The sequence below is a fragment of the Macaca fascicularis genome, chromosome 16 (genome assembly GCF_037993035.2).
Source record: "Macaca fascicularis isolate 582-1 chromosome 16, T2T-MFA8v1.1".
In the NCBI taxonomy this organism is placed as follows: domain Eukaryota; kingdom Metazoa; phylum Chordata; class Mammalia; order Primates; family Cercopithecidae; genus Macaca; species Macaca fascicularis.
The window spans coordinates 81898762-81924404 of NC_088390.1; the positions used below are offsets into that span (position 1 = coordinate 81898762).

Here is a 25643-nt window from a genome sequence, read left to right on the forward strand (position 1 = left end):
CAAACACACAGCCCAGTCACGTGGAATGGTGTTTTCATTGGTGTTAGTTGGGGGAAGAGGTTAATGGTTACAGAGCCAGGGCCTGGGCCAACGGGGTCAGGCTCTCCCTGCCCTCAGGTGGGCAGCCGGGGCTCCTGCTATGGTCCGAAGCCCCTCCCCCATTGTGTCCTCTCAGGCAGTTAATAGATAGAATAAATTCCATTTAAAATATATGCATTTCTCTCTGCTTAAAAAATAACATTTACAATTGAAAAGTTAGGACTTGTGGGATCTGTTAACCCCACTGCCTCCCACCCCTGCTAGCTCTGCCTCAGTGAGGGAAGGCGGGGGCAGGAGCTGCCTGGGCACCACCGCTGTGTATTTACATGTCCTCTGTACACCTACGGAGAGGGGGCCCGGCCAGACACATGCCTTCTCCAGCCTCTCAGGGCCTGGGCAGGATGGTGGGTGGCAAGAGGCATTCCCTTGGCATAACAACTTGGGACACAGGCTGGGGGGTACAGAGAAAGCACCCCCAGAGCCCCATCCCCGCTTCCTCCCTGAGGAGAGAGCTCTTACCAGGGTCCCTGTCCAGGAGCAGGGCTGTCGGTCAGATCACCCTGGGAGGGGCTTGGCTGAGATGCAGCGGAGGCCCCTCGCTAGTCAGGTTCTGAGAAGCTGGGCTGCCCCAGGAGAGCTGCGGTGCCCACAGCCGCTGGCTTGGAGTGGGAAGGGGCCCTGCTAGGAGGGGCGCTTCAGCCTGACCAGCCTTTGGCCCATCCCTAGGGTGGCAGGGGCCTCTTTTGTGCTGGGGCAAAGGCAGTGGACTTCGGCAGGTCACAGTGGGCACTGCTGGAGGGCTCAGTCCAGCATGGCGTCCAGCTGGTCAGCCAGGGCATCGAACATGGTGCTGATGTCATCCAGAATGTGCTTGGTGGAGGCACTGGGGGCGCTGCAGCAAGGGGAAGGATGCGGTCAGATTAGCCACTGGCCTGTACCCCACTGGCCCTGGGGCAGGGAGCTGTCATAGCTCCCAGAGGCTCAGAGAGGCAAGGGACTGGCCAGGCTCATGTGCCTCCTAAATGGCAGCCACCAAGATTCCCTTATCTGGGTGAGTCCAACACCTGGCCTCTTATCCCATTAGTGCCTGCAGTGTCCCCCTCCAACATCCCCATGGTCCCCGGGCAGAGGATGCAGGGAGCGCCGTTTCTCCGCAGCCTTCTCTCCCTCCCCATCCGGCCCCCCTCACCCCTCTTGCTCCTCCGTGCCAATGCTCTTCTCTGCGGCTCTCAGTGCAGCTGCCAGGGACGAGCTGGTCTGCTCTAGTCTCTGCTGGGCCTGGCCTGGGCCCACAGTCCCAGTGCTCTCAGGCCGTGGAGGAGGCACCGGGCGGGGGCCGAGCCGGGACGCTAGCTTAGGGCCAGAAAATGCCAGCTGGGTGCAGGCCACTGACACAGGCTTGGGGGCTGTTCCTGCAGAGACAAAATGGTTGGCCTGGGACTTGGCTGAGCCAGACATAACCCTGCCAGCAGTGCCTCTCCCACAGGCTTCCCCTCTTACCTGCTCCGGGCACCTTGAGGAGGGCGGCAGGGGCGGCCGGGGGTTCTGTCTCCCCATTCCACCGACTAGCAGCTGAGCTTTCCAGACCTGGCCCTGGGCAGGGTGGCACCGGAGGCTGCGTGGCAGGGCTGGGAGCAAGGGGGGTTGGAACTCCTTGGGCTGGAAGGCTGCTGGGCTCGGGCTGGGGAGGGCTAGAAGCTAAAGGAGACTCGCCAGGAGTTGGGGAAGGCAGGGGGGCAGCGGGGTCAGGCGTGGCGCTGGCCACTCCGAAGGCCAGCAATGCGGTCTGCAGCGGCTCTCTCTCGCGGCACTTGGGCCTCCGCTTAACAGTGTCTGATTCCGTGAGGTTGAAATCAAGGCCAGAAGGCACGGGTGTCTCTCGGGGCGGGGGACCAGCGGGCTTCGGGCGCTGTTTGATGGTCAGGTTCCCTTCCTCTGCAAACGGCAGCCCTTCCCCGGAGCTGCCCCGAGATGGGGGCATCCCCTCGGGGCCTGGCTCCTCCTCCTCTGTGTCTGATGCAGGCCCAGCCGCGGCAGGTGGGCCAGTGGGCTCTGAGGGGCCAGCGGGTTCACTCAGTGTTCGCCTTCGGGGCCCTGTGGCCCCTTCCTTGGGCCCTGGGCTCCCATCTAGTGGAGGTGGCTCCGGGCTGGGGCCAGAGACGGAGCTGAGGCGTTTGGGGGGTGGGGGCGGGGGGCCTTTGCGCCAGGCCCGCAGGGCGAAGGACTGACTGCGAGGAGTCCCCCGAGCCGGAGTTGGGGTCACGCTGGGACTGGTCCGGACAAGGGCGCTTCGTCCTGGCCGCCGGGTAAGGGTAGCATAACTGCCCAGGGCGCTGCCCACCGGCCCTTCGGCCTCCCCTTCAGCATCCCCCTCCGTGGGGCCAGGGCGGCTTAGGCTGTGGGACCGGCGTTTAGGTCGAGGCGGGTCTGGGGGAGTGGCAGGAGGCCCAGCCAAATAGGAGAAGGCCCAGGGTGCGCCAGGAGGTGGGGCCCCTCCTGGGGCCGGGCTAGAGGGTGAGGCCTGGGGGTACATAAAAACATAGGGTGGGGGTCCTTGGCCAGGAAGTGAGGAACAAAGCTTAGGGGGCCGCTCTGTGCCCTCTGGAAGGTTCCTCTCCTGGGGGTTGCTGGGATCTCCACTGCTGGGCTGTGGGGCAGGCGGTTCCTGTGAGTGGCCAGACCCCCGTGAGCGTGCCCCGATGCTCTCCTGGCTGGGAGAGCGGGCAGGTGGAAGGGGGAGTGGTTCAGGGCCACCCCCTGCCATGGCCGCTTGTAGCTCTGGGCTTAGTTCGCTGCCCTGGAAGGTGAGGAGCCGTGGGCCAGTCGTAGCTGGGCCTTCCCCGTTCTCCAGCCCCTCGATGGCCATCAGCTCCGGACCCTTGGCCAGCCGGCGCCCGCCTTCGCTGAGGGCCTCCCCCTGCAGCAGGCCCCGCCGAAGCTCTGCCAGTCGCTTCACCCCCAGCATGAGCTTCTTCTGATGCCCTGACATGGGGGACGGAAGTGGCAAGGTTAGCTGGGGCTGGGGTTGTCCTGGTCACCGCTGGGTCCCATTCTCTCTCCTCTTGGAGATCCCGGAGGCAGGTGGGGGTCCAGCCGGGCCTCAGGGCAGTCCTTACCGAGCTTGTTGACCCCAATCTCCTGCAGCTCCTCCCAGGTGAGGTCGGCCACCAGCCCCATGGAGTCGTAGCCACTGCTCACCAGCTGCTTGTGGTACTGCGGCAGCCCCAGTGCACACAGCCACTCCAGCAGGTCCGTCTGGAAGAACACCGTCCTCAGAACAGCTCCCAGCCAGCCTCTGCCCCCAGCCAGAGGGGAAAAGGCACCGCAAAGCCACAGCTGAGGGTGACAGCACATGCCCCACTCCCCAGTCACCCTTGATGGCTCACTGGGATGTAGCTGGGCAGCCACTCGGCGATGCTGAGCTGAGCGATCTCGGAGGCGATCTTCTTCCTGTGCCCAGGCTTGGTCACCCCGATGGCCGTCAGGTCCTGCCACACACAGTCTGGCCATCAGGCCCCTCCCCTGCCTGCTGGGCCCTCCCCTGCCCACTGGGCACTGCTTCCCAGCTGCAGCACCCACCTCAGGCGTCATGCGGCTGATGGTAGGCACATCATAGCCGGCCTGCAGAAAGTGGGCAGTGTAGCCCTCCAGCTGGAACTCGCTTAGCCAGTTATGAATGGCCTGCGCGTCCTGCGGGGTGGGGGAAGGCGGCAGAATTAGCAGAAGCTGGACCAAGGCCCCAGCCCCCACCAGGAGCTCAAGGCCTGCCTGAGTGGGGCTTCAGTCCAGAGGCCCTTGCATCTCCCCTGCCCTACCCACCCCAAGGCCCACAGTGCACCCCAATGGAGGTCACACCTTCCCCTCCAGCAGCTGTTCCGGCCGCACGTCCTGGGTGAAGATCTGCTCCCCAGAGCGGCAGTTGGTCAGAGGGTGGTGGCTCAGGTTGTCTTCAAGGAGGGAGAAAAATGGAATGGAGAGGTGGCAGGAGGAAGGGGTGCCTATCCTCGGCCTCCTTACCTGCACCTCTCCTAGCCAACCCAGGTCCCCTGACCCTTCCTACCTGCCAGGGACGGTGGGTGGAGTCCTGGCAGCACCTGGTCCTCTCCAGCTGAGGGCAGTGGCTGGAAACAGGGCAGGAGCCAACTCAGCATGTGGGGAACTGGCAGTTGGGGGTGAGCCCTGCCCTGGTCCGTGACCCCACCATCCTACCTGGGCGTTCTCAATCAGGAGGCCAGGGCCGTGGCCGTTAGTGCCCTCAGAGCTCTGCCCGCTGCCGGCACTGCGGATGCTGCCCACGCTGCCCTCGCTGCCCACGCTATTCCTGTCACCTGCTGTGGGGGGCAGAAGCCAAAGGGTCAGAGCCCCAAGGGATGCTGCTGACAGCTGACTGGCAGCTTGCCCAGGCCACACGCCCACACAGTGCCCAGCACTGCCCCCTGGGAGCAGGTACCTGGGCTGTCTGGGCTGAGGCCCACCCGAGGGAGCTGGCTGTAGGTAAGAGGGTGCGGGGGTTCTTCAGCAGGAGGCTGTGGTGTTCGGGAGAAGCCTGGGCGCAGGGGGGCAGGTGCGGAGGGGAGGCGGGCTGCAGGGATGCCCACCCGCTTGCTGACCACCTCCACAATGCCCGGGGGGAAGTAGCCTATGCGGTCTGTGCCCCTCTGGCTCTCGTGGATGTGGCCCTTCCAGCGGCCGTCGGGATGCTGTTCCAGCACCTGTGGCCAGGGGTGGGGAGTGAGGACGGTCACTCCCAGCACCAGGCAAGTGGCAAACAGTTGTCTCTACAGCTGCGGTCCGGCAACCCTGGTCCAGCTCTTCCCCTACCCCTGAGGAGTTAGCCTCTGATGCCCACACTGGCCCAAGTTCCACCCCTGCTGCCAGCAGCCAGCTCAATCTCCCCCGTGCCTCCAGGGCAAGCCCCAGTGGCAGCCTGTGGTCAAATCCCAGCTCCACTACTTGCTAGCTGTGTGACCTTGGGCAAGTCACTTTAATTTCTCTTGATTTTATTTTGTTTAATTCTCAATTTTGTCATCTCTAAAGAAGAAATGCTAATAGCACTGCCTTCCCCGGCTTTGGGAAGAATTAAATGAGAGTACATATAGAGACCTCAGATCAGAACCTGGTAACATAGCGGGTACCCAAATAAGTAACAGCAATCATTTGTATTTGCAATGCCTGATTGGGGTCCCTCACCGTGATGACATCCCCTGCCCGGACATTGAGAGCAGTGGGATCGTGGAGGTTCCAGAAATCTTTGAGTGCTCGGACCTTCAGGATCCCTGAGGCCTCTAAGAGAATGGGGCGGGGGACAGGTGTCATCTAAGGGTCCTTAGGGCATCTTTCCACCCCTCATCCCCTTGACAACCCTCCCCCAGGGACGTCCACTCCCCCTCCACATCCTGGTACCTACTTGAGCAGCTCCAGGCCCCCCTGGGCAGGGTATCCTCCCCCGCACTCACCCCGCAGTAGCTGCTTGATTTCCCGGCTGGCCTGGGAGGTGGTGAACTGATTCACTATGTCCAGCGCCGTCTGGTTATACGTGTTCCGGATGTTCACGTCCACACCTCCCTGGGTGCACAGCATCGCATGAGCACACACTGGGCACTTTGACACTCCTCACCCGATTCTCTCAGCTACCCGGGACATAGGTACTATTATTTTCAGATTTTACAGATGAGGAAATAGAAGCTCAGGGACTCAGTCAAGGACAAGCTCAAGTTCACTCAGCTAGTAAGAGGCACATCTGGGGTGCCAATCAGGTTGGTCTGCCCCCGATCCATCTGCACTGCCTCGGCACCATTCAGAAGGAAATCAGGCCTCTTCCCTGATGCTAATGCAAAAACCATGCTGGAGTCCTCCGTCCTGTACCTCCCCAGCCCAGTTGGGGCACAGGGCAGAGGCTCCATGGACACCTGCGAGGGAGCAGGGGCGCACACCCACCTCCAGGAGCAGCCGCACCACCTCGGTCTTGCCATACAGCGCGGCCTCGTGGAGCGCCGTACCCGTCTTGGTCTGGCGGTTGATCTCGATCCCAGCTCTCAGGAGCTGCCTGCAGTGGACAAGGGGAGTCACAAGGGAGGTGGGGCAGGAGGGGGTGCTGACTGCTGGGGGCCTGGGAGATGGAGAGCCTGGGGGATGAGGGCAGCAGGGGAGGGCACTGAGGGGCACCAATTGTCCTGCAGGCAGGTGAAGAGGAAGCGGGGGGACCCCAAGAGTACCTGATGACTTCTCTGTGGCCATTCTTGGCAGCCAAGTGCAGGGGCGTGGTATAGTTGGGGTCACAAGGGTCCTTGGCCTCGCCCTCCAGCAGTGCCACACATAAGTGGCTGTTCAGTAGCAGCTGGGCCACCTGCAGCACCCAGCGCCCAGTTAGAGCCTCCTCCTGAGACCCTGTAGACGTCCAGGACCCAGCACCCCAGGGCTGCGGGCCTCACCTTGAGTCGGCCAAATTCACAGGCCAGGTCCAGGGGTGTCTTCTTGGCCTTGTTGACCAGGCATGGGTTGGACTGATGTTGGAGGAGCATTTCTGACTGGGGTGGGGGGAGCCAAGTGAGGGGGCCTGGCCTGTCCGGCACCCCACCCCGCCCCGTGCCACGCCCCTGTGGGCGGCCTCACGTACCACCTCATAGTGTCCATACTGCGCGGCCAGGTGAAGGGGGATCTGTCCGTCCAGTGAGGCGGCATTGACAGCCGCAGAGGCGCGCAGCAGCAGCCTCACAGGCTCCAGCCGGCCCTGCCAGGCTGCGTAGTGCAGCGGGCGCATGCCTGGCAGGAGGAAAGCGATTCTGAGGGAGGTCCTGGGATGGCCTTGGGGGTGGAGAGGAACTGAGCAGAGGATGGAGCAAGCCCAGCTGGGAGGGCAGAGCCCAAGGGGATGCAATGCTGGCTTCATCCAGGTGTGGTTAGGAAGAGGTCCGGCTTGACAGGGCTGAAGCCAGAGTCCTGCTGTGCCCATCACGGATCATGATGACCCCAGGACAGCAGCAAAACCTCGCTGAGCCTCAACCTACTCATCTGAATAATGGGATGTTAGTACCAGTCCCCTGCGCAAGAAGGCTGTGAAGATTAAACAGGGAAAAGCCACTTGCAAGCCCAGAGATGCTGTGCTAACAACTATTAGCATTGCTACGTTGTCATGGGAGCAAGTTCTGGTCCCAGGGTCTGGGTAGGGCCCCTACCTGCCTGGAGTGGGAGTCGGGGGCACATGGGGGTCTCACCATTGCTGTCCTTGATGTCAACAGTGGCCTGAGCCTCTAGCAGCAAGGCTATGAGCTCCAGGCTGCCCCCCAACGCAGCATGGTGGAGGGCAGAGAATCTGGTGTGGGAGGACACAAAGTTGGGGTGTTGGTGGGCAGCCCCCACCCTCAAATCCTGGTCTTCCATACCCAAACCTATCCTGGAGCTGGCAGGGATGGGTTACTGACACCCCCACAACCCCGCCAGCCCTGCCATGGGAGCGCAGTGGCTGGCTCCCAGATACCCCACCAGCCCTGCCGTGGGAGCGCAGTGGCTGATCCCCCCACACCCCGCCAGCCCTGCCGTGGGAGCGCAGTGGCTGAGCCCCCCACACCCCGCCAGCCCTGCCGTGGGAGCGCAGTGGCTGATCCCCCCCACACCCTGCCAGCCCTGCCGTGGGAGCGCAGTGGCTGAGCCACAGCATGAAAGAGCTCAGTGTCTGTGCTGAGAAGCCCGTTTGTCTCGCCCCCCCCCGTCCCAGCTGGCCCAGGGGAGGGGGCCGTGGGAGCAGAAGCCTGAGGGCTCCTACCCTCCAGGGAGAAAAGGGGGCCCCGAAGGAATCTGACCCCAGGAGGCCCCGCAGAGGGGCACCAAGGCCCCTCCCCTCACTCAGCGCTAACTCCACGGGCGGGCGGGTGCCCCCTCCCTCCAGCCTAGGGACAGGACCCACAGCTCGCAGCAAATACACTTCCAGGGCCAAGTTTGAGAGGGAAAAGGGCTCTGGGCCTCAGGGTCTTTCCCTCCAGCCCCACCCCCGGGGCTCTGCCGGCCCCACCCGGCAGCTCTGCAGAGGGACGGGGCTCCCACTCACCCGTCAGCGTCCTGGTAGTTCACGTTGAGCCTCTTTGTGGAGCCCAGGAGCTCTGGGAGTCAGGGCAGGAGGTGTCAGGGCCATCAGATGACTGCCCTCACCCAGCATCCCTCCCCCCGCCTGTCGCAGCCCGGCTGACCTCTTGGCATGCAGGAAAGCACCTGCCCCATGGCCTTTCGCCCGTCCCGTCCCCGTGGCTTCCCACCCTGGCCCACCGGCCCAGCAGCGTGAGGGCAGTGAGGGCAGGCTGCTGCTGCGGCAGTCGGCTGGCTTCCCCTCGCCCCAGCCCCGCTTGTTTATAGAGCCAAAGGGGGCGGGGGGTGGGACTGGCACCATGTGCCCTCAGTGGACAGGCCCACGGTGTGCATGGTTAGCATTCCTGCCTGAATGGGCCAGGCAGCTGGTCACGTTGTCCTACTGGACCAAGGGGCCAGGGGAGAGAAGGAAAGAGGCACTAGGTATTCAAGGGCAGGCCACGATGCCCAGTCCTGGGGCATCCCCGGGGAAGGTGACATTAGAAAGACCTCTACCCAACACTGGCTCTGCCAGGCGCCAGCTGTGTGACTGTGACAAGTCATTTAACCTCCCAGGCTCAGTGTCCTCAACTGTGAAATGAGCTGATCAGAACCTGCTCACAGGGCTGTGAGTACAGTGCCTGACCTTGTCATATGCAAAGACAGGAGCTCTCACCATCTAGCCCTCCTGACGTGTTGGCCAATACCATCCCGATGTTAGGGTGATGGTCCACCAACAAGAGCTGGCACAGGGCCCGCACTGTCCCCATTGGGATACCCATGGGTGCTCAGACTGCCCAGGGAGTCACTGCTACTGCTGACTTCACACCTACAGGGTCTTAGCTGAGGTGTCCAAGCCCTGGACAACAACTCTGCAGGTTGATGGCAAGAGGAGCTGGGGCCACCCCCTCTCGGGGCAGGGTTCAGGCAGGTGTGCTCCCTGTGAGAGCCAGGGAACTGGTGGGAGTGGTTCTTGAAGCGCTGGGGAGGGAAGGAAGGCCTGTCGTCATGGGCGGCCTCTGCCTCCTGCTAGAACCCACCCTGCAGGGAAGGAGTGGGCCTGGCTCGGCCAGGCCGGGCGGAGTGCCAAGCGTGCTGGCCCAGGCCTGCCCCCCAGGCTCCGGTGGGCCCCCGAATACCCCAGTAGCCTGGGCAGGACAGGGCTTCATTCCAACAGGGAGGGGAGGGACCAACCTGGCAGTGGGGAGCATGGCACAGAGGGAGGGGACAGCTACACTGAGGGCCAAGCTGAAGGACACTGTGCCACAAAGGTAAGGACGGAGCCAGGGAGGGACAAAACGCTAAAGGGGCTGTGGCCACTGGGAAGAAACACAGACCTCCATTTTCCTCCAGTCCCCTTGGAAAGTCCTTGTCATACAGAACCATTTGAGGCAGTAGGAAGAAGAGAGGCTCTAGAAGCAGAAGCGCTCAGTTCAAATGCTCACTCTGGCTGTGTGACCCTGGCCTGCCTCGGTACCTCTCTGAGCCCCAGTGGAGACGATGTGGTCAGCAGGGAAGAGACACAGAGCGCCCTTCAAGCCGCCCACGCTTCCCTTAGCCCTCCTCCTCCAATAGCCTGGACAATTTGGGATGAGGCAGCTGGGTGGCGGGATGCAGTCCCTCCAGGGAGGGGCAGGACAACGTGACAGGCAGGACAGGAACAGGGCAAGGGCCAGGCTGGGTGGCTCCGTTCTTTACAGAACAATGGCCGGAAAGGCGGTGGGGAAGAGGCTCAGAGCGACCGGGCTGGGGACCCTGGCGGGAGGGCAGAGGGTCTCGGTTCCTGGCAGTGACTCCAGGCACTTCCCCTGCGGTACAACCTTCTTCCCGGGCCTGGTGCTGGGGGTGGAAGGGTGGCTCCTGATTTAGGCTCCCGGGCAGAGGATGTGAGCTCAGCCGGCCGCCCCAGCATACCCCATTTCCTCTGGCCAAAGAAGGAGATTGTTCAGAAAAGGGAGTGGTACGGCGAGGGGTGGGGAGCAGGGCCAGGGCAACTGTACCCCTCTTCTCTCAGCCACCTGCTCCCTGAAGAGGACCTGGGTGGGGGCAGGGAATTGCCCTGATATCAAATGCAGGAGGCTGAGGGAGCACCTCCCGCCTCCCTGTTCTCTCTCTGGATAGCTATAAAGCTCTAGCTAACCCCCAGAAGGAAAAAGGGGAGCCCTGACAACTCCCTTTTAGCAGTTTCCTTTGCCTTCTTGTGATATGGAGCAACAGTCCTCAGCCTCACTTCTGACAACTGTATCAGAATCACTGGGAGAACTTTCTGATTCACAGAGTCCCAGGCCCTCTGTGATGAGTCCGATTTTGAGGAGAGTTCAAAGTCTACACTTTTATTTTTATTTATGTATTACTTTCTGAGATAGGGTCTTGCTCTGTTGCCCAGGTTGGAGTGTAGTGGCACGATCTCGGCTCACTGCAGCCTTGACCTCCCCGACTCAAGCGATCCTCCCACCTCAGCCTCCTGAATAGGCAGGACTACAGGCGTGTGCCACCATGCCCAGATCATTTCTTAATTTTTTTGTAGAGATGGCATCGTACTATGTTGCCCAGGCCAGTCTCAAACTTCTAGGCTAACTAGGAGTCCTGGGGGATTCCTTCCTGTGCACAGGGCCAACAGGACTATAGGTGTGTGCCATCATGGCTGGCCCAGTCTGCACTTTTGAAACCATCCCTAGGCCAGCATGGTGGCACTGCCTGTAGTACTAGCCACTGAGGAGGCTGAGGTGGGAGGATGAGGCAGGAGGATCACTAGAGCCCAGGAGTTCAAGGCTGGGCAACATAGTGAGACTCCATCTCTTTCCCTATCTTTTTTTTTTTTTTTTTTTTTGAGACAGACTTTTGCTCTGTTGCCCAGGCTGGAGTGCAGTGGTGCAATCTCAGCTCACTGCAACCTCTGCCTCCCAGGTTAAAGCGATCCTCTTGCTTCATCCTCCAGAGTAGCTAGGACTACAGGCATTCGCCACCACACTGAGCTAATTTTTGTATTTTTAGTAGAGACGGGGCTTCACCATGTTGCCCAGGCTGGTCTCGAACTGCTGACGTCAAGTGATCTGCCCACCTCAGCCTCCCAAAGTGAGACCCCATCTCTTTAAAAAGAAAAGAACAGAACAATCCCTAGGTAATTCTGATGGGCAGCTGAGTGTGGAGCACAGGGGACAGGGTGTAGCTTTGCCTCTGTTCTGCCATGCTATGGCTGTGTGACTTTAGGCAAGTCACTAACCCTCTCTGAGTATCACTTTCCTTATCTACAGAACGGATATTGAAATACCTATCTCACAGGCAAGTGAGGAAATTATAATATTTCATAGACTATAAGGTTTGCAAATGTCACCTTGTGATCTCACTTTTGTCACCAGCCTCTCCAGCTTCTTAGAGGACTGGGAGGGGAGGCACAGTGCCAGGGCCTCACAAGGAATCCCAGGCCCCAGTCACGCTGTGCCTGCGCCTACAGCCTGTGCAGGGTGAATTCTCCCCTTTGGGACTGAGGGAAGGGACCTCGTTCCCCACAGACGTTTCCCACTGGGCACAAGGGACCTTCTCAGAGCCTGAGTCTGGCTCTGCAGTTCCCGCCACCAGCCTTCAAACCCCTCCCTCCTGCCCTCCCTAGGGCCTCACTTTGAGGCCCCAGAGCTGTGAGGCCAGCAGCAGCTTGACCAAGGCCCCACTGGGCAGGTTGCCAAAAACAACACAGAGGTGAGAGAGGAGACAGAGGAGGGGAGTGGCTGCACTGCTGGACCTCAGGGCCCTCCCCCGGGACCTCCTTAGCACCTCCCCAGTGGCACCCACCCTGTGTCCACTTCCCTAGGCACAAAGACCATCCCATGGCTCCACCTCTCCAGGCCCTGCGTCTCCTGCCCCGGCGTGCCAGTGGACGCATGAGGTTAAGGCCCTTCCTCTGGCACCCATACCCCAGGGGTTCAGGTAGCCTGGGGTACTCCTTCCTGTGCACAGGGCCAAGGTGTACCTTGGGGCTAGAGCCCCTGAACTCCAGAGGAGACCATCCCATCCAGGGAACTCCTCCTGCCTCAGTCTGGTGGCAGGAACCACCTCCTGCTCATGCTGATCTGGGATCTCAAGGTGACAAGTCCAGTGGCCTCTTGGGACAGCCCAGAGAGCTCTCCCTGAAGCCCAGATGTCTGTTCTCCCTGTGGGGGGTCACACCACAGAGGGACCCAAGACAAGGGGCTCAGGTGTGGCCACTTGTGCATGGAGCCCCCACAGCCCAGTCAGGTCCCAAGGCTAGGTGAAAACTTCCAGTAAATGAGCTCTGGCCACACCCCACCCCAGGGCAAACATGTCAGGGGAAGAGAAACTTTAGCAAGTTGTTAGAGAGTGTTGAACTTTCTTTAAGCAGTACAACTCCCTTTTTAAAAGCTATCTTGTGGCCTGGTGCGGTGGTTCACGCCTGTAATCCTAGCACTTTGGGAGGCTGAAGCGGGTGGATCACCTGAGGTCAGGAGTTCGAGACCAGCCTGACGAAGATAGTGAAACCCCGTCTCTAGTAAAAATACAAAAATTAGCCAGGTGTGGTGTCAGGCGCCTGTAATCCCAGCTACTCAGGAGGTTAAGGCAGAAGAATCGCTTGAACCTGGGAGGCAGAGGCTGCAGTGTGCTGAGATCATGTCACTGCACTCCAGCCTGGGTGAGAAAGCAAGACTCTGTCTCAAAAAAAAAAAAAAAAAAAAAAGCTATCTTATAGATATCCTCTTAAGACACAAACACACAAACACAGAGATGCTCCGGTTGGAATGTATGCATTTGAGGTTGGGGGTAGGGATGAAGTTCTATCTATTCAGTCTATTCAGTCTTCTCTAACTCATCGTCAGAAACCTCATGTCTCCAAAGAACACATCAGAAAGACCACCTGCTAGAAGGCAACTCCACCAAGACAGGAATTTAGGTCTGTTTTGTTCACTACTATGGTCAGTGCTCAGAACAGAGCCTGAGCCAGCCATGGTGACTCATGCCTGTAATCCTAGCACTTTGGGAGGCCTAGGTGGGTGGATCACTTGAGGTCTGGAGTTCGAGACCAATCTGGTCCACATGGTGAAACACCATCTCTACCAAAAATATTTTTAAAAATTAGCTGGGTGTGGTTGCACACACCTGTAATCCCAGCTACTGGGTAGGCCGAGGCAGGAGAATGGCTTGAACCCAGAAGGCAGAGGTTCCAGTGAGTCGAGATCCTGCCACTGTATTCCAGCCTGGGTGACAAGCAGTAGGCACTCGATAACAATGTGAATGAATGTACTTCAACCCTCTCATTTTGCAGACGAGGAAACTGCAGCCCAGAGAGGTTAAGTGACTTGCCTAAGGACACACAGCAAGGGGGACCCAACTTTCTCTCTGGCTTTCTCACACAGAGGCACTTCTTATTGAGAACAAGACAGTCCACCCTCCTCAAATATGCAGATCACAATGACCCACCCCCATCCCCCCACCCCCCCATCCCCCCACACCCCCCTAGCCTCTGTGAACTGAGCACTCAGAGGGCCTCAGCGGGATGCTCGTCCCACCCAGTACTCACTTGTCTTTGTGGCCTTGACCTTTGCCACCAGTTTCTGCACACCGGTCACATCTCCATTCTTGACAGCAAGGATCAGGTCCTGTTCACGACCCATCCTGGCTCCTGGGCTGAGCTCTGCGCTCAGGAGTCCAGGGCAAAGGCAGGCAACGGGTCCAAGATGGGGCGTCAGGACGCCATGCCGCAGCCCCTCAGAGGGCTCCTGGTTCCAGGGGAGCAAGTCTGGTATCCCAGGCAGCGGCTCCTCGTCAGGTGCTGAGGGATATTCCCAAAGATGCTCCGTGAACTGCCACCACACAAAGGAAAGCCAGTCTCTGAGGGGTGGAGGCTCTGGAAATCTGGATGGATATCAGCTTGTGGCTTCTGACAGCTCCGGGATGGGCCGGGACCAGGCACACCAATCTTCCAGGCTTGGCTGGGGAACACTAGTGCCCACCCAGAGAGCAGCCAGCATTCCCTTGGGCCTCAGGCAGCAGCGGTGCACTGGTCTCAGGGGTCAGGAAAAGGCACAGGGCCTCTGTCCAATGCTGGGCCACAGCCTGCAAGGGTCCCAGAAGTGGAGTGCAGAGGATGAGCAGAACAAGACCTTCAGGGAGCCCCAAGCCACCCCGGCTCCCCTCGGAGTCGATGGTGATGCTGAGCCACTTGAAGTGCGGAGGAAGCTGCTGTGCATGAGAGGAGTATTGGTGGCGGGGAGGTGGCATTCTGGGAGGGGGAGGCTGAGTCACTGGGGCCCCAGGGCACCTGGCAGTACCTCAACCTTGGGCAGGAGGGGCCCTGGCAGCATGACATACTGGGGCAGGCCGGGCCAGCAGCCTGTTCTCCACAGCCCGAGGCTCCGACACCCACAGACAACTGGCGGGCCAGGAGGTGGGGCCGGGAGGGTCAGGCACAGGCAGGCGGGCAAGGGTCACTCCCTGTCAAAGGCACCAGCCCCCAGATTCCTCCCTACGGAGGCTTCAAGGCTTCACTTTAATGGCTGGATGCCCTAGCCCTAGGGCTCTTTGTGAACGGAGGGCATGAAGTGCTTCTGGCCCCCCATTTCTGGGGGCTCTGCCTGCCAGAGAGGGAAGCTGCACAGCACCTGTTGCTGACCCGTCCTCGCCCCTTGTGTCGGGTGGAGGAGCAGCTGGGCAGAGAACAGACACAGACACTGCTGACAAACGGGGCTCCCAAGCCCCCCAAGCCTGAACCTGAAGCCCAGACCCTGGACTCCACTGCAGAGAGGCTTACGTCAGTTTCTCGGTGGCCGCGAATTTACTGCCAGAGTCTTGTGGCATGAGATCCGCGCAGGCCTGGGGCCCTGGCCGGGAACCCCTCACTCCCCAAACGTCCCAAGCCCAACCCAGGGGCACTCCCACGCGGAGCCCGCGGCCGACACGGGCGGAGGACGCCCTTGGCAGTCAGTGCCTGGGGTCGGGCTGGCTCCCCCGCCCCCCGGAATGTCCCTCCAGCGCCGCGCAACCCCCCAGTCCAGCCCAGCCCAGGCCCACCGGGAAACAAAGCGGCGGGAGAAGCCGGGCGGGCCAAGTGCCCGAGGTATAAACGCGGAGGATGGAAAAAGGGGCGCGAGGACGACGGAAGGAGCGAGGAGATGGAGGCGCCCGCCGATCCCGCAAGAAAAGTTAGTTTGCGCCCGCCCCCATGGGCGCTGACCTCCAGCGCGGGCCCCGCAGCCTCACCTCTCCCGGCCGCCCGCCGGGGTCCGGCTGGCCCTGCTCGGCCCCTGGCACTCTGGACGGTGGCTCCCACTCCCCCCCTGCCCCCCTTTCTCCTTCTCCTTTTCCAAGGCCGGCTCGGCGCCTCCCGCAGGAAATCCCGCCCCTCCCCCCTCCCTCCCGCCGGATCGGGAACGGAGGGATCGTCCCGGCCGCGCAGTCAGGCTGTCAGTCAGCGCCGGCGGCTCCGCCCCCATCCGCGCCAGATCCCGCCCCAACTCGCGCCCGCCCGGACCGGGGGCGCTGACCGAATCAGCGCATGCGCCCAGGTGAAACGCGGGCGCTGGGGGCGCGGGGGGCGCGGGGGGCGCGGGGGGCGCGGGGGGCGCGGGGGGCGCGGGGGGCGCGGGGGGCAGAGGTGACCTGGGGCCCTGGACTTAGACCCAAGGGCGAGACACCCTGGGCCTGACTGGTGGGAGAGAAGACGTAAGGTGAAGGGGGTTGGCAACCAAGACGCGGGACCCCACTTGCAGTACACCCCGCCCGCGGCCGGCGTCGCCCACCCGTAGCCGCTGGCCGGTCAATGGCACCACCTAGCGGACGGCACCAGAGCGGCCCGCGGGGGCGGCGCGGGGACCCCAGCCTCGAGGAGGCGCTCGTGCCGGGCGGAGGTGGCGCTTCAGCACCGTCGTGGGCCGGACAGCGCCTCTCGCCCCCCGGCCCTCGAAACCCAGCTTCGGAGCCCCGCCGTAGGGACCGGACGGAAGAGACCGAAGGAACGGCGAACCTCCCCGGACCACTCCTGACAGTTCCCGGGTAGCCTTCGGCCTGCAAAGTCGGAATCTGCACACCCCTTCTCCCTCCTTGCCCAGCCCGGGCGGTGGGAACTAAGCAGCGCGGGGCGGCGGAGGGGCGGTCACACGTGTGACCATTCGCACTGCACTCCAGCCGCCGGCTGCTCAGGCTTTACTGGAGAGAAGCCCCGAGGAGAGCTGGGGGCAAAAGAGGGGGCTCCTGCATCTCCAGCAACCTGCGAGCTGAGCTCCCAGACCCGGCGTCGGGGCGAGCGCCTCCGGGAGGGCGCTAGGACCCGGGACAGTCAGGAGGGCGCAGAGCGGACTGGGGCGGTGCAGGGGGCGGGGCTGCCGCGGCAGGGCAGATCGGCGGGCGCTAGGACAGCGCGGAGCTCCGGCGGCGGGCGGGGCGGGGCGTGGCGCCGCGCGTAGAGGCAGGCGGCGGCGGGATGGAGTCCGAGCCCGAGCCCGCGGCCGTTGAGGTTCCCGCCGGGCGCGTGCTCAGGTGCGGCGCGGCCTGGCCGGAGGGGGTGTGGGAGGCGCGGGGCTAGCGCGGGTAGGGAAACCGGTCCTGGCGACCCCCGATGCGCGGCACTGACCCCGCGTCCCCTTCTCCTCCAGCGCCCGGGAGCTCTTCGCCGCCCGCTCGCGGTCGCAGAAGCTGCCCCAGCGCTCGCATGGCCCCAAGGACTTTCTGCCCGACGGCTCGGCGGCTCAGGCCGAGCGGCTGCGCCGATGCCGGGAAGAGCTCTGGCAGCTGCTGGCCGAGCAGCGCGTGGAGCGCCTGTGAGAGGGGCGGGCCCGGGGGTGAGGGAACCGGGGGCAAGGCGGGCCGCGGGGCCTCGCGAGTGGACTGACGCAGATCCCTTCCCACTCCTCGCCAGGGGCAGCTTGGTGGCTGCCGAGTGGAGGCCGGAAGAGGGCTTCGTGGAGCTGAAGTCTCCTGCGGTGAGCGGCGGGCTCGGGGACAGGGGACCGCCCCCCTGCCCTCCTCCCTCCCTTGTGACGCTTGCTCTGGGCCCCACACAGGGCAAGTTCTGGCAGACCATGGGCTTTTCAGAGCAGGGTCAGCAGCGGCTTCACCCGGAAGAGGCCTTGTATCTGCTGGAGTGTGTGAGTGGGACCCGGGAGGTGGGGAAGGAGTTGGGACCAAAGAACGGGGAGGACACGTTTTATCGGAGAAAAAGCACACACAACCCGGTCTTTCGAGAACTGATAACCGAACTTCTAGAGCAAGAGGTAGTACGTTACAGGGAGCAGGGATTCCAGTCCAAATTAGTGATGCTGCCCCACTTTCCTGGTTGGTCACATTCTTGAGGCGCTGCTGAGAGGGGGAGGGGGAGGTATCGGAGCTGGGAAGTTGCCCCATCTCTCTGAGGCACTGCAGTGAGGGCTCATAAGCTGAGCTGTTGGCCCCACTTCCAGGGCTCCATCCACCTCTTCCACCAAGACCTGCCACTGTCTATCCAGGAAGCTTACCAGCTGCTGCTGACGGACGACACTGTGACCTTCTTGCAGTACCAGGTATCTGCCACCACCCTGCCCCCCGGGAGCCACCCATCCACTGAATCAATGAGTATTGACAAGCACCCGTAAGATGCCAGGCACAGTGTCACATGCTGGGGCTGCAGGGCAGACGAGGGCTGTGCTGTCACGAGGCTTACATTGTGGTGGAGGCCTGTTGGCTTCGCATAGAACCCAGGGCTGGAGAAGATAAGGTGGGAGAGGAGAATTCAAAGAGACTGGGCTGTTCATTCAGGTGAGAGAAGCTAGGGGCATGTCCCAGGTTGGGGGTGGGTAGGGTTGCAGTGAGTGAAAAATAGATGAATCTCAGAAATATTTTGAAGAAAGAATGGATAGGACTTTGCCAATGGATTGGATGTCAGGATTAAGGAGAGAGAAGAACCCAGGATTACTGCCCATGATTTGGGTATGCGCCAGTGGATGAAGGGTGGGAAGAATGAAGAGGAGCAGATTTGGGAGGAAGAAACCAGTCAAAAGAACTCTGTTTCCGATAAGTTAATTTTGAGGAGCTTCTTGGACATGCAAGTGAGTGTCAAGCAGACAGACAATTGGACTCCCAAGTCTGGAGTGTGGGGAGAGGTCAAGACTAGATGTAAATATGGGTACCATGAGCACATGGATGGTATTTAAACTGCTGGGCTCTGTGGGAGTGTCATCAGAGTAGAGGGCTGGGTCTGAGCCCTGGGGCTCTCTGAGTAGGTTAGGGGGCAGATAAGAAGCAGAAACAGACTGAGGAGTGTGGGGTGATGTAGGAGAAAAACCAAAGTCGCATCACAGAAGCCAAAAGAAGGTCTTTCAAGGAGGAAGTGGTTAGCTGTGCTGAAGCCTGCCGAGAGAAGCAGGATGGGGGACTTCTTGTCTATGTCCCTCTGATATGAACGCAGGGACACAAGGTTGAACATGTGGCTCCTTACCGGAAACTTCCCACCTGCATCGGTGGAGGTATGGGGCTGGAGAGATGCCCACCACCTTCTGCCATTGTTTTATTCACATGGTGGTCGGCAGCTTCACTCTCGTGAGCTTTGTGTCAAAATACTCAAGTATTTCAGGGCATGGTGGTTTTCTGGTTTCATGGCTGTCAGTTTTTTGGGATTTGGCTAAATGTCATTTGTGCTGAGTAAGGTAAGCGGGAGGACAGGAATTCAGAGCCTGAGATATTTGGGGACGGTGTTCATAATGGAGCATGGTCCAACCTTAGTCACACGGTTTAGAATCTGGGGGTGTACAGGAGGGGCAGAGAGGGCTGTGGGGATGACCTATGTCTGGAGAAACCATTTGGTGTTTTCAAGAGTGGCCATCTGAGCTTTCCTTTTTTTTTTGTTTTGAGGTCTTCAGCCACCTGAAGAGGTTGGGTTATGTGGTTCGACGATTCCAACCAAGGTAAATCCCCTTGCTGTTTCCTTTCCACATATTCTAGTCCTGGGACCTGGCTGACTAGTCCTGGGTAGAAAATGGCCTCTCCTTACCTGGAACCCTTGGCTGGAGTGCAGCTCCTGGGGCACAGACTGGGGCCTCTGCTGGAAGTGTTCTGAGAGAGGCAGGTTGGGAGGAATCCAGGTCATTTCGTTTTATTCTGGGTTATGAAATCGAGCCCCCTCTTCAGATGACTTGCGCCTGCAGCTGAGTATGTGTGAGTACTGAGAGGCAGGATTGGAACAGTGCCTGGCACTTAGTAGGTACGCAGGCAGATATGTAGAGTGTATGCTTAAATGAAGGACTGGGTGAGGAATTCACCATTAGTAGGGTTTCACATTTTTTATGCCAGGTTAAATGTTTTTTCCTTCAACACCCTAGTAATCCAGCATTGGTAAGAGGCAGAGATCTTCAGACTTGGAATGGAAACAGGTATAGCTTTTGCAGTTACAGTATGTCATAAAAGCTCTAAAGCAGGCACATCTTTTCTTTTCTTTTTTTTTTTTTTTTTGAGACAGAGTCTCACTCTGTCGCCCAGGCTATAGTGCAGTGGCGTGATCTCGGCTCACTGCAGCCTCTGCCTCCTGGGTTCAAGCAATTTTCCTGCCAAGTAGCTGGGATTACAGGCGTGCGCCACCATGCCTGGCTAAATTTTTTTAAAAATTTTTAGTTCAGATGGGGTTTCACCGTGTTGCCCAGGCTGGTCTCAAACTCCTTACCTCAAGTGATCCTCCTGCCTCAGCCTCCCAAAGTGCTGGGATTACAGGCATGAGCCACCATGCCCAGCTCTACATCTTCTCTTTTCTGAAAGTGGAACCTATCCTAAGGAAAGAATAGTGGATGTGTGTAGTGGTTCACCTGTGAGAATGATCAACAATACTTATTATTTGCTGGGGGCCAGGCTCTGTACACATCGCTGAGAACAGAAGAGCAAAATCACTGCCCTCACAGAGCTTGGATTTAGTGAGGAGTCACACAGAACACCCTCACTGTGCAAAATCAGTGTACTTGCAAAGAAAAGTTGAACAGGAGACAGGCTCACACAAATGACAGGTTATCCCTTAGAGCAGCTCTGTCCAATAGAACTTTCTGTAGTGATGGAAATGTTCTGTGTTGGCTGGGCACAGTGGCTCACGCCTGTAATCCCAGCACTTTGGGAGGCCGAGGCGGGTGGATCACGAGGTCAGGAGTTCAAGACTCGCCTGGCCAAGATAGTGAAAACCCATCTCGACTAAAAAAACAAAAATTAGCTGAGCGTGGTGGTGGGTACCTGTAATCCCAGCTACTCCAGAGGCAGAGAACTGCTTGAACCCAGGAGGAGGAGGTTGCAGTGAGCCGAGATTGCGCCACTGCACTCCAGCCTGGGTGACAGAGCGAGACTGTCTCAAAAAAAAAACCAAAATGTTCTGTGTCTGTGATGTCTAATACATGGGGCTAGAGCAACTGTGGGACTGAATGTTTAATTTCATTTAATTTAAATGTATTTAAATCTAAAATAGGCTGGGTGTGGTGGCTCACACCTGTAATCCCAGCATTTTGGGAGGCTGAAGTGGACAGATCACCTGAGCTCAGGATTTCGACACCAGCCTGGACAGCATGTTGAAACCCTGTCTCTACTAACATACAAAAAAAAAAAAAAAGAAAAAAAATCAGCTGGGTGTGGTGGCAGGCGCTTATAGTCCCAGCTACTCAGGAGGCCGAGACACAATAATTGCTTGAACCCTGGCAGCAGAGGTTGCAGTGAGCTCAGATCTTGCCAGTGCACTCCAGCCTGGGCGCAAAAGCAAAATTCTATCTCAAAAAAAAAAAAACTTAAAAACAAACTTAAATAGCCACCTGTTGCTAGTGGCTCCTGTACTGAATAGCATAGCCTTAGAGCCTTACTTAATTCACAGCAGGGAGGCCAGGTGCAGTGGCTCACACCCAGCACTTTAGGAGGCCCAGGTGGGCAGATCACGAGGTCAAGAGATCAAGACCATCCTGGCTAACATGGTGAAACTTCGTCTCTACTAAAAATACAAAAATTAGCTGGGCATGGTGGCACGTAGTCCCAGCTACTTGGGAGGCTGAGGCAGAAGAATCGCTTGAACCCGGGAGGTGGAGGTTGCAGTGAGCCAAGATCCCGCTGCTGCACTCCAGCCTAGCGACGAAATGAGACTCTGTCTCAAAAAAAAAAAAGAAAAAAATTCACAGCCGGGAAGAATGCTGCAGTGTCAGGGGGCTGTGTCAACAATATATTATTGAGTGAAAAAAATCACAAAGCAGTATGCTAGTATAATGCCATTTTGGTTAGGAAAAAATATACAGCGAGAGATTATTCAGTGTGTACATAAAAGAAAGAAAAATGTTAACAACAGTTATCCAAAGTTTTTATTTTTCTATATTTTCCAAGTTTGCTAGCTCCTCTGGGCCATTGCCTAGGCAGAGGCACATGGCTGGGCCTGTACTCCTCATGAAGGTCTGCTTAGGGCCTTAGCCCTTGAGTGTGGCTCCGATCCTGGCCCACTGACTGTCCCCTTGGCCCATTTCCTTACACATCCCACCAGATCCCCAGGTTGAGGAGGTGGGTCAGTGGCCCACCCACTGTTCTCACCCTGCAGCTCTGTCCTGTCCCCGTATGAGAGGCAGCTTAACCTGGATGCCAGCGTGCAGCACTTGGAGGATGGAGATGGCAAGAGAAAGAGGAGCAGCTCCAGCCCTCGGTAACGCCCACATCAGGGTTGCCCCCCAGGGAGTGCTAATGTCTGGGACCTTGGAAAATGCACAGGCTTTCTAAGAACTAGGCTTGGGCAGCTCCCACGCAGGCTCAGGGAGACACTAGGGGACCTGCTTTCAGCTCCCATGGGACGTGTGCACCTTAGCAACCAGGGGCAGATGTGCTGCTTTTCCCCCACATCCCCCAGGTCCATTAATAAGAAGGCCAAGGCCCTGGACAACTCCCTGCAACCCAAGAGTCTGGCAGCCTCCAGCCCACCTCCCTGCAGCCAGCCCAGCCAATGCCCAGAGGAGAAACCCCAGGAGTCAAGCCCCATAAAGGGCCCAGGGGGCCCCTTTAAGCTTCTGGGGTCCCTGGGGCCCAGCCCTGGCCCGGCCAGGGAGGGGGTGGGGTGCAGCTGGGAGAGTGGCAGAGCCGAGAACGGAGTCACGGGGGCCGGTAAGCGGCGCTGGAACTTCGAGCAGATCTCCTTCCCCAACATGGCTTCAGACAGCCGCCACACCCTCCTGCGCGCCCCAGCCCCAGAACTGCTCCCGGCCAACGTGGCTGGACGGGAGACAGATGCTGAGTCCTGGTGCCAGAAGCTGAACCAGCGCAAGGAGAAGCTCTCGAGGCGGGAACGGGAGCACCACGTGGAGGCCGCGCGGTTCCGGGAAGATGTCAACGCTGATCCCGAGGTGCAGAGCTGTTCCAGCTGGCGGGAGTACAAGGAGCTGCTGCAGCGGCGGCACCTGCAGAGGAGCCAGAGCCGGGCCCCTCACCTGTGGGGCCAGTCCGTCACCCCTCTGCTGAGTCCCGGCCAGGCCAGCTCCCCAGGTACCCCCTCAGCCTGCCACATCCTCGAGGGCCACTGGCAGCTGAGGAATCACAGGACTTTGGAAAGGGCATGGATGAACCGGGATGGATTGAGGCTTAAGAAAGATGTGGGAGGAGGGAGCGGACCCACAAGGACGGTCAGTTCTCCCGCGGCTGCAGCAGGGCCTGTGTGGGAATGATTAGAGATGGTGAGTCAGGAGAGGTAAGGAGGGGTAAAAACTATAGCCATATCCTTAAAATCATAAACAACATGCATGTGGATGACTTTGCCACCAACTAGCTGTGATCGCAACCTGTTAGATGGAAAAAGGAGGTGCCTTCTTGGCCAAGTGAAAGAAAGGCTTGCTGTCTGCTCTAAGCACAGGGAACCAATGGGGAAAGAATAAGCTCAGTGTGTTACCGGATCCCAAATTACTTAAAGCCTTCATGGGAATGCGGTAGATTGTAGGTAACTAGATAGGGTTGCCAGATCAGTTCAATTTGACTTTCAGTATAAATCTAATTTTTCACTATCAGTATGTTCCAAAAATTGCATGGGATATGCTTATACTAAAAAAAAAAAACACACACACAAAAATGTTGCTAGGCTGGACACGGCTCATGCCTGTAATCCCAGCACTTTGGGAAGCCAAGGTGGGCAGATCACCTGAGGTCAGGAGTTCGAAACCAACCTGGCCAACATGGTGGAACCCCGTCTCTACTAAAAATACAAAAATTAGCCAGGTGTGGTGGTGCAAACGTGTAATCCCAGCTACTCAGGAGGCTGAGGCAGGAGAACTGCTTGAACCTGGGAGGCGGAGGTCACAGTGAGCCAAGATCATGCCACTATACTCCAGCCTGGGTGACAGAGAGAGACTCTTGTTTAAAAAAAAAAGGAAAACAAAAGTTGCTAAATCTGGCCATCCTAGATGGCAGACTGAGAAATGTGACTCCCCTCCCAGGACCTTGTTTTCTCTGTCCTTGTAGCTGTGGTCCTTCAGCATATTTCTGTGCTGCAGACAACACACCTTGCTGATGGAGGTGCCCAGTAAGTTTCCAAGCAGTGCCATCTCTGCAGGACCTTGGCCGCCAGGAATTGGTGGTTAGGATTTGGCTCCTGAAAACTGTTCCAGGGATCCCTACCCCTACACCTAGCTCTGAGCAACACCTACTGTTCATGTGGGTCTGGGGAAGAGGGAGAACAACCAGTGGGTTAGCCCAAGGGTTCAGAGTCCCCAACCCTCAAGTGGCACCTCTGTGAGGCTGCTTCCTGGCACTGATGGAGGGAAAGGGTGGGATGGAAAAGAAAGGTTGGGGAGAAAAGTTCATGTCATAACGTTTCTCATTGTATTGTCAGGCTGCTGGAGAAGTCTGGGGGCTTGGAAATCAGCTTTGATGTTTACCAGGCTGACGCTGTGGCCACATTCCGAAAGAATAACCCTGGCAAACCCTATGCCCGGATGTGTATTAGTGGGTACGCAGTGAGCCAGCATTGCCCCCCACCAGCTGCTGCCAGTTCTCCTGTGAACCAAGTGGGACTCCTGTACTCCCCTGGCCAGTGTGCCAATCTCTGAGAGGAACCTGAGGTCCAGAGAGGCTAAGTGACCTACACAAGGCCACACAGCCAGTTTGTGCTGCCCTACTCTGAGCTCCTTGTTGCTAGCATTTTAGGGTAGTCTCTCTCCAATGCCATTTTAGTCTAAGACTCACCCAGCAGAAGGGATGTAGATTGTGGGAATTTACAGGCTAAGAGTGGTGAGCACCTTGCTCTTCTTAGCACCTCCCCAACCAGGGCTCTGGGGCCCTCTTCATTAGAGCCCTGTGTTTTGCAGACAGATGAGCTCATGGGCCAGAATTCTTGCACCCCAACTCCTTCCGTAGAATCTCTTTATCTGGGAGCCATGGAGCTTAGGAGTGGGCTATGGCCGGGTCTCACCCTAACCTTTTGTCCCTGCAGATTTGATGAGCCTGTCCCAGACCTCTGCAGCCTCAAGCGGTTGTCTTACCAGAGTGGGGATGTCCCTCTGGTCTTTGCTCTGGTGGATCATGGTGACATCTCCTTCTACAGCTTCAGGGACTTCACGTTGCCCCAGGATGTAGAGCACTGACCTCACAGCTCTGCAGGGGATAGAGCTCGCTCCAGGGGACCGGGACTGTCTGTTCTCAGGGACCATCTCGGCTGCCTCCTGTACCGACTCTAACCTGTAGCTTCAGGGGCCAGTATGGGCCTTGGCCCTGAGTGTCTGATACTCCCAGAGTAAAACTGTGACCCTCTCCCCTTCCCTGCTGCCTTGCAGTGACCCCTCTGGAACTCAGGACTCGATTTTAAGGACCCAGGAGGTGGGGCAGAAGAGAGGACTCTGTGCCTTTAAAGAGAGGGTGCCTGCTTCGTGCCATAAAGCCAAAGCCATTAAAAATAGATTTCTTTTCTGCTGTTTCTGTATGTACCGGGTAAACCCCTCTCGCCCCCGTCCCGTTGTCAGTGGAACTGCCCCCAGCCCCTCACCCCTGCTTTGCCCACTCAAGGACATCCGCTTCTTCTGGTGCAGGATCTAAGAGTGAGAGAAGCCCGCGGGAGGGCAGGAACGCGACCTCGAACCTTTTGAGCCTTTCCCGGGCCTGCGTCGGAGGGGATGGGGCGTTGCAGGGTTTCCTGAAGGGAGGAGGGAGGATGGCGCGCCGTCGGCCCTCCCTGGGCGCAGCGGGGTGCGGGTGGCGAGAGGCGCCACCTGCAGCTAGGCGGTGGAGCGCGCTGCAGCCCCGGCCTCCGCGCCCTTTCCGCTCCCGCTTCTCGTCGCTCCAACCTCCTCCCTCGCTTTTGCTAAAAATTCCACCCGTTGTTGCAGACCCTCCGGCCGACACGGAGGAGGTGGGCTTCCCCTCCGCCCCGCCCGGAGGAAAGGCGTCTAGCTGCGAGGCCCCGGTCCCCACACCACCCCTCTTGTGGGGCTAGAAACCCGGCCCTGCGTCGCCCGGTCACCCTGTCTGGGCTGGGCTCTGGCAGAGGAGCTGGCCCGGATCCGCCCCTCCCTCGGCAGCTCCGGGGAGTTGGAGGGACGACTCCCCTGGAGTCTGGGAGGTGGCCCGGGACCGCGGGCGTTCCGGGAACTATTTCCGCT

The 25643-nt window shown here is 59.0% G+C and overlaps 2 protein-coding genes across 44 annotated transcripts; one reads left to right on the forward strand and one right to left on the reverse strand.

The window, feature by feature from the left end:
- Window positions 1-16: 16 nt before the first annotated feature.
- CASKIN2 (CASK interacting protein 2) lies at window positions 17-15384 on the reverse strand. 11 transcript variants are annotated; one of them, XM_005584929.4, is made up of 20 exons: window positions 15307-15384; window positions 13628-14163; window positions 8084-8135; window positions 7254-7351; window positions 6656-6801; window positions 6471-6566; window positions 6255-6385; window positions 5977-6085; window positions 5496-5604; window positions 5230-5324; window positions 4490-4751; window positions 4249-4370; window positions 4100-4160; window positions 3895-3986; window positions 3619-3729; window positions 3426-3527; window positions 3156-3294; window positions 1540-3021; window positions 1229-1451; window positions 17-931 (listed from the first exon to the last, which is right to left on the reverse strand). In XM_005584929.4, the coding sequence occupies exons 2-20, from the start codon at window positions 13719-13721 to the stop codon at window positions 841-843; spliced, it is 3615 nt and encodes a 1204-aa protein (XP_005584986.3). In that variant the 5' UTR covers window positions 13722-14163; window positions 15307-15384; the 3' UTR covers window positions 17-840. The 11 variants fall into 11 exon arrangements, with proteins under 11 accessions (XP_005584986.3, XP_015294327.3, XP_015294328.3 ...); XM_015438841.3 differs by having other exon boundaries at window positions 13628-14286; XM_015438842.3 differs by having other exon boundaries at window positions 13628-14289.
- Window positions 15385-15733: 349 nt separating this feature from the next.
- TSEN54 (tRNA splicing endonuclease subunit 54) lies at window positions 15734-24954 on the forward strand. 33 transcript variants are annotated; one of them, XR_012426143.1, is made up of 11 exons: window positions 15734-16098; window positions 16698-16862; window positions 16961-17024; window positions 17106-17189; window positions 17502-17600; window positions 18928-18980; window positions 21614-21715; window positions 21917-22545; window positions 23512-23703; window positions 23882-23998; window positions 24482-24954. XR_012426143.1 is itself a non-coding variant. In XM_065531989.2 (11 exons), the coding sequence occupies exons 1-11, from the start codon at window positions 15866-15868 to the stop codon at window positions 24630-24632; spliced, it is 1758 nt and encodes a 585-aa protein (XP_065388061.1). In that variant the 5' UTR covers window positions 15734-15865; the 3' UTR covers window positions 24633-24954. The 33 variants fall into 33 exon arrangements, 12 of the variants coding, with proteins under 12 accessions (XP_065388061.1, XP_073876558.1, XP_073876559.1 ...); XR_012426144.1 differs by having other exon boundaries at window positions 23512-23626; XR_010582008.2 differs by having other exon boundaries at window positions 21917-22406.
- Window positions 24955-25643: the final 689 nt, after the last annotated feature.

Coding starts and splice junctions, on each gene's coding strand:
- CASKIN2 (XM_005584929.4), bottom strand. CDS start 13,721: ATGGGTCGTGAACAGGACCTGATCCTTGCTGTCAAGAATGGAGATGTG. Junction 5,325..5,495: donor AATCAAGCAGCTACTGCGGG/GTGAGTGCGGGG, acceptor CCATTCTCTTAG/AGGCCTCAGGGATCCTGAAG. Junction 3,987..4,099: donor CCACCCACCGTCCCTGGCAG/GTAGGAAGGGTC, acceptor CCCTCCTTGAAG/ACAACCTGAGCCACCACCCT.
- TSEN54 (XM_065531989.2), top strand. CDS start 15,866: ATGGCACCACCTAGCGGACGGCACCAGAGCGGCCCGCGGGGGCGGCGC. Junction 17,601..18,927: donor TGACCTTCTTGCAGTACCAG/GTATCTGCCACC, acceptor TTTTGTTTTGAG/GTCTTCAGCCACCTGAAGAG. Junction 23,999..24,481: donor GCCCGGATGTGTATTAGTGG/GTACGCAGTGAG, acceptor TTGTCCCTGCAG/ATTTGATGAGCCTGTCCCAG.